Source organism: Monopterus albus, unplaced genomic scaffold (assembly GCF_001952655.1).
Source record: "Monopterus albus unplaced genomic scaffold, M_albus_1.0 scaffold223.1, whole genome shotgun sequence".
NCBI lineage: Eukaryota > Metazoa > Chordata > Actinopteri > Synbranchiformes > Synbranchidae > Monopterus > Monopterus albus.
Window position 1 is genome coordinate 1085915 of NW_018128103.1, and position 7493 is coordinate 1093407.

At 40.2% G+C, this 7493-nt stretch overlaps 1 protein-coding gene across 1 annotated transcript in view; it reads left to right on the top strand.

Annotated features, from left to right (window-relative positions):
- LOC109971392 (tissue factor-like) overlaps window positions 1-7493 on the top strand; it is a 41227-nt gene that overhangs the window by 30715 nt on the left and 3019 nt on the right. The window contains exon 6 of the mRNA XM_020619618.1: window positions 1001-1166. Coding sequence (XP_020475274.1) covers window positions 1001-1166 — 166 coding nt within the window. The remainder of the gene's footprint in view (window positions 1-1000; window positions 1167-7493) is intronic.

A 7493-nucleotide genomic window follows, 5' to 3' on the forward strand; every position in this document is an offset into this window, starting at 1 on the left:
ACAACACATAAATACAAGGGAGGCTGACAACAGAGAAAGAACTAGCAAGGGAGTGATAGTAAAGCCGAGTATAAATAAGGAGTGACAAAGGAGGCGCAGCTGAAGAGTGTCAGAAAATCAGGGCAGGTGTGTCTAATCAAGAAAATCAGTGTAAAGGAACAGACTAGGGCGAGAAAGAGAGAAAGAGAGGAAGGTGCAGCCGGGCAAAGCTGACACTATCTGGCACTGGGAAAAAGGAGCAGACAGGTTAAGTAAAGCAATCATTGGCTGGTGAGCAGGAAAAAAGATTCAGTACTACCTTATCTGCAGACCGGAAGTTCACCAAAATAAGAGTCCAGGACAGGAAATAAGGTCCCAATCATGACAGTTTGTGCCATCAATGACTACAGCTGTGTCCAAGAAAACCAGCGTCTGGTGTAGGCTACTTGTAGCTGAATTTTGATGGATTAACACTGAGTGGTGTGGAAATGAACAAATTGCTGCATTAACATTGGAGCTGGAAGAGTGAGCAAGGTCTAATTTATTATGGCCAAAACTGTCAGCTTTGCCAGACTCAAATCACCTTTACCTGCTTTGTTAATAACATGTATAATCCCATTGTGACTAGTTTCACTAGAGACAGCATGTGTTCTTATTTTTGTTTCTTTTTTTGGCTGTAGTGTACTTTTTAATGAGCTCTGTGTCATTAAGTGTAAGTAAAACATCTCTCTCTGGAGATGGAAGTGATTTCCTAAGATAGGAATGTTGATAAATTGCTCTTACTTCTACTCCTAAAAGTAAGGCCAAAAATGCATAATTCTGGGCATTGTTGGCCTCTCCTACTCTGAGATGCTTGACAAGCACAGCCCCTGATATTAGAAAGACTAGAAAGATTAGTATATACAGAGATTTTAAACAAAAATGTGATAGTCCACTCAATTGCTCGGTGGCTAAATCTCCAAATGGTGCATAAGTTAGATGCAAGTGAGTTTTTGTAATATTTTTTGTTCTGACCTGATAGAGAGACATCATATCTAAAGCCAACATACGAGAGATGCCGGAGCTGGATGCAGGACAAAGTTACTGCTTGATGGTAGCAGCTTACATCCCCTCCAGACCCAAAGCGACCCAGCAGGGAGCCTGGAGCAAACAGCTGTGTACACATGGACAAACAAACACACTGCAAGGTGAACACACTCTGAATACACTATGCTACACTACACTACACTGGTCATACACTGCCCATACCATAAGAACTCATGAGTCATGATTAATAAAATAAATAAATAAATAACAAGATTCCCACATTCCAAATACCAATAAATCTGGGAATTTAGGCCTGTTTGTTTTATAATTTATTTATCATTAGGTCTAAAGTTTCTATGTGAGGTCTGTGAGCAAAAGGCTGTTGAGCTGAATGCGCTTAGGAGGTGCCCTTCAGCCAGTTGTTGAGAATTGCTGATCTGACACCAAATCCACACACAATAATTACACATAGGTGCACAAGATAACACATGAAAGCAGCTCATGAGCCTGCACATGCCCTGATCAAACATGTTACATGAATTACTGATAGCAGGTAAAATCAGTCAGAATGCTGTACAGACTGTACACACCATCAGTTATATGCACTGCTGACATGAGGTTACTCTTATTAGGGAGTGGAAATTGAATGATCAAATTTAGAGGGGGGTAATACTGTATTAGATGTTTCTTTGGGCCTTGAACATTGCGTTTGTTACAGTAAAGCCTACTTTCTCCTGACAGTTAAGGTGCCCATGGCATGATCATTTCCAGCCATGTAATGTTTCATCTTGGGTGCCTCTAAATTAGCTTTGCACCCATCATAACTCCCTTAATTATTTCAGAATGATAAAACCAGAGAGCCTCTTTCTAAAAACAAGAGGATAATTTGTAAACACACACAACTCCTGCTGCTGATGCTGTATCCAAATCTGTTTCCCCATGGAGATGTGTTAACCCCTGACCTGAATGCTAGCATTATCCTAACCACAACCATTGAAACTGAGTTTTGAACAGGGTAAATACATCTTGATGGGGGAACAAAAAAACTTTTGACAGTGATAATACCTCAAATCCTACCTGACATGTTTGAGACAGAAAAGTGGACAGCCACTGAACCGCAACAGCATTAATTAATATGAATTCCTCCTCCACAGATAGGTAAACAACGGTATATGTACCGATGAAAAGAGATGTGTAACACTCTAAACAAAGCGGGAAACTGGCTTAATGCAGACATAGTAACTTATCCAGTTTTACAACAGTCGTCTCTAAGCATAAGCATAAATTTTATTGCCAAATATTATCAAAAATACAAGGAATTTGATGATGGTGCTGATGTTGGTTGTCCACTTCAAGTCCCAAGACTTTGTGGAGCCCAGGAACTTGTAGGACTGAAACAGTGCTGCTGAATATAGAGAGTGGGGGAGCTCTTCCTCGAATCCACTATCATTTCCACTGTTTTCAACAAGATCAGCTCCAGGTTGTTACGCCCACACCACATGGCCAGCTGTTCAACCTCCTGCCTGTAAGCCGACTTGTCACTGTCTTAGATGAGACCAATGACTGTTGTGTTGTCTGCAGACTTCAGGATTTTTACAGAGGGGGTCTCCTGAGGTGCAGTCATTGGTATAGAGACAGGGAGAGCACACATCCCTGTGAACCAATGCCTATTGCTGTTGTATTTGCAGAGTCTTAATGGGCACACACATGTCCTCACAGAAGCTGATATATGATGTCACCATGTCAGTATACTCATCCAGGTCTGTAGCTGCAGCCTCAAAAACACCCCAGTCTGTATAGTCAAAGCAGGCTTGTAGCTTTGACTTGTCCATCTTTTCACAGTTTTGAACATAGGCTTTACAGCTTTAAGTTTCTGTCTGCAAGTTGGAATGAGGTAGATCATTCAGTGGTCCGAAAGCCCAAGGGCTGCACGAGGAACAGAGCCATAAGGGTCCTTAATTACAGTATAGCAATAGTCCAGGGTGGTTTTGTCATTGATGGGACAACTGGCATGTCTGTTTTTGGGCAATTCGCAGGTAAGGTTTGCTCTGTTAAAATCCCGCAAGATAATGAGCACAAAATCTGGGTGTTTCTGTTCTGTACTTATTATCTGGTTGGCTAGGAGCTGCAATGCATTCCTGATGCAAGCCTGTGGTGAAATATAAAGTACCAACCAGGATAAACAAGGAAAATTCTCTAGGAGAATAAAATGGTTCCCAGTTAATGAATAATGCCTCTAAGTCCATATTACCAGTTGTCTCCAGCACTGCGACATCCCTACACCAACTTTCATTAATGCAGAAATAGATGCCTCCTCCTCTCTTTTCCAGATAATTCCTTCCCACGGTTCACTCTGTACATCTGAAATAGTCGCAGCGAGCAACCGCATCAGGGATCGAGTCATTAAACCATGTTTCCACAAAGCATAATGCTGCTGAACAAGTAAAATCAAAGTTAGTCCAATTGACAAGCAGCAATTTGTCCATTTGATAGCTAGGGAATGGAAATTTGCAAGGTGTATGGCTGGGAGTGATATTTGGTAAGCCTGTCGTTGTAGTCTTATGAGGGCCCCAGCCCTCTTCCTCTCCTCCAGTGTCTCGTGCAAGTCACGAAAACTGCTGGTGCTCCACCAGCTAAAATGTCCAAAGAGTATTGGAACATACTGGAGAAAAAATGTCCAGGCTGAGCTGTCGGATGTTCAAAAGCTCATCCCTAGTAAAAGTAATCCAGGCAGAGTTGCAGAATACCGACAAAATCAACAAGTACTACAACTACAACAAAGCACACGGGAGCACATGATTGAGGCAGCCTTGGTCGGCACCATGACACACAGAGCTGTCAGACAATATCTACAAAAACAACACATTAGGCATGCAATGTGTGATTTTTTTTTTAAACTTACTGTTAAGTCCCACCGAGTAGTAGAAACATCACTGCCATTCAAGTAGCTCCAAGGTCAATAAATCCAATCAGTAATTTCTGCTTGTTCCCCCGCACAACCACATACAGTCCCAAGGTAGTGAAAGTAATTCCAACAGATAGAGTAGCACCAACAATAACATCGTGAGTCGTTAAAATCCTCTCACCAACTACATGCAGCAGACACACTGGCTTCAAGCCGTCAAAACAAACAGGTACTGTGCTCCGAGGGAATCCAGTGTTGAAGAGCTGATCATTCATCACCCCAGATGGCTTCACAGTCCGGCTGCTTGTAGGTTAGACCTGGGCAGGTAAAACAGCGAGTACATGTACAGGAACATTCCTGGACATGTGGTAACCTCAGGCCCTGTATTTTTCTCCACATCCTCTGGACACAGTGCAGCAGCAGGAGGGAAAATATATTCCTCCTGGGCCCAGTTGAAAAATTCTGCTTTTAAAATGGTGGATGTCAGGCAAGCTCACATGAACGCACAACAGCCTGGAGATTATGACCATTATGAACTATAACGTAAGACTTCACATTGTTTAGAAAAAAAGAGTTGCATGCAAGAGTTTGTGAGACTTGTATAAACTGAGTACTTAAACACATGTACACCTAATTTTTGGAGCTTTAGGTCACATCTAAGATGATAATTCACAGTTGTAACATTGTAGAGAAGTCAGAAAACAAGGAAAAGGATGCCATGGGCTCTTTAAATATCAGCTGCAGTTCCCTCTGTCACAGCTGTGGTAAATCAGGTGCTGAGGATATTTGTATAAATTTCCATTCTCTCCTCCCTGATTTTTGCATCCCTAGATGGGTACTCCTCAAAATACATATTGCATGAGACCAGACATGCAGATTTCTGTAGTGCTGCATTTCTTGTTTCCTTTATTGTGTGTATCTTTAAAACTGACAAAGCATTTCCTACTTTATTAAATATTGACAGCTTCTATTTTATATTGTTATATATTTTGTGCTGTATGAAAATGTGCGTAAAAGCACGTAGAATTCCACCAGTGTATTTATGTGCATATTAAATTTGGGGATAACAAAATCCAAGTGAAAATGCCAAAAAGTTTAAATACTGCACAAACATTTTTATATTTAATAGAGGCGCAAATATCGGAAAACACACTGAACTAGGTTCTTGATAAATCAGGAAATGCAGTTCCAGTTACTCAACTCAACTCCTTTATTGTCATTGTAAGCAATGCAAACAATGAAATTTGTGTAGCTTCTCAAACAAAGACAAAAGGACAACATGTAGGCATGGAAGACATAAGATAGCGTTACTTGAGTGCAATGAAATAGACTCTCTCTTGTGCCGGCATAACACTTGCTCGCTAGAATGTCTCTTCTTGCTGTGCTTCCACTTCATCACTTGTTTAGCTTACACATGGCAAATGTACTATGCTTCTGTAAAAACATTTGTTCGTTTGTGTGATATATGCTCCAGCCACATCTACGTAAGTGAGACATGGGTTCCCTCATCACATCAAAAGAGTCCATTAATATTAAGTAAAATAAAACAAATACCCAAGTTGGTGACTGACAGCACACAGCACCTATAGTGAGACAGTCAGATAATAGCCTGAATTCCATTAGGGTGTCAATGTACCGTAATAATCTGATAATCAATGTACTGGAGTTAAGAGCCACAGTATTTCCTTAAATGTGTTGATGTTAAGTAAAATAATTGGCAAAAAGTAATTTGACAGATGTGAATTTCCCATCTATGTTTAATAAATTCTTAATAATCTGAAAAAAGTACCTATTGAATCAGATATATTAAAAAGTTCTGTAATTCTTGTTAAAATACGCAGTTGTCAAAGTGGGGGTGAAAATGCCTGACTATTTATCTTAGTGATAATGCAGACTTTTATCAGGTGTGCCTACGGCTGGCCACAATAAAAGGCCACTCTAAAATGTGCAGTTATACTGTACTGGGGGGGTCCTGGGGGATCCGAAAACCTGTCAGTATCTGGTGTGACCACCATTTGCCTTATGCAATGCAGCACATCTCCTTTGCATAGAGCTGATCAGGCTATTTTAGAGTGGCCTTTTATTGTGGCCAGCCTAAGGCACACCTGTACAATAATCATGCTGTCTAATTAGCATCTTGATATGCCACACCTGTGAGGTGGATGGATTATTTCGGCAAAGGAGAAGTGCTCACTAATACACATTTAGAACAAGTTGTAGATCTTTGAGTTCAGCTCATGAAAAATGGGGGCAAATACAAAAGTGTTGTGTTTATAATTTTGTTCAGTGTATGTTGGCGTGAAGCATCCGTGCTTCATTTTAAATGATGCACTCATGTGATTTACCTAAACCATAAATTAAAAGAATGAATGTATCTGACTAATATTTATTTTTATTCTAAATTTAACTCATGGCTCAAACAAAAACTATGTGGGGAGAAACAACCACTTTTTCCTATACTTAGGAAAATAATTGAATGTGTCAGACTAATATTAGTTTAATTAAAGAATTTAGTTTTATTTGTAAAATAGAGTGACTAAAGTATAATGAGGTGAAAAGTAGCATTTACCAAATTAAGATAATTATTGCAATATTTATTTAATTACTGAAAAGAAAATTAGATAAGATTAGATTCAACTTTATTGTCATTACACATGTACAATTACAAGGTAACGAAATGCAGTTTAGCATCTAACCAGAAGTGCAATAACAGCGGTGCAGAGTGTGTAGTATTTACAGTGTGTACAGTCAGAACTAATTTACTTATGGATATGTATAATTGATATTTACAGTAAGATATCTAGGGTAATGTACAATATACAACAGACATTTTGGATTTAAATTACAAGTAATGGATAAAGTACATTAAGCTTATAAAACACTAGTGCAAAGGGATGAAATGGAATGAAACAGTGCAGAATAAGAAGATAAGTTACATGAGTGAACAGTTCAATGGATGTAAATAGAGCAAAGTTAAAGATAAATATGGAGTTTTTGCCTGTGAGTAGTGTATATGCAAATTAACAGATCACTTCAGTGTTACAGGTAACAGAAGTGTATTGCATGAGTCCCGGGAGGAGAGATGAGAAAGGGTGAGGGGTGTATATCTGTGCAAATTCTCAGTCATCCAGGTCATAGTAAACCGCAACCAAAATAACCTTGGAAATCAACTGGACTTGGATTTCTAGATCGAAGACGTTTCACCTCTCATCCAAGAGGCTTCATCAGTTCTGGATTGATGAAGCCTCTTGGATGAGAGGTGAAACGTCTTCGATCTAGAAATCCAAGTCCAGTTGATTTCCAAGGTTATTTTGGTTGCGGTTTGAGGGGTGTATAGTGGTATACAGGAAGGCAGTGGGGGTTCAACGGGGACAGAGTTCAGTAAGAAGACAGCTGTGGGGAAGAAGCTGTTCCTGAGTCTACTGGTTTTGGTCCAGAGGCTCCTGAAGCGCCTCCCAGAAGGCAGGAGGTCAGTTTATGAGCAGGGTGAGAGAAGTCCTTGAGAATGCTGCAAGCACGTCGGAGGCAGTGTTCCCTGTGGACACCCTCAGTGGCTGGGAGGGGAATCCCCGTACTGCCCCGG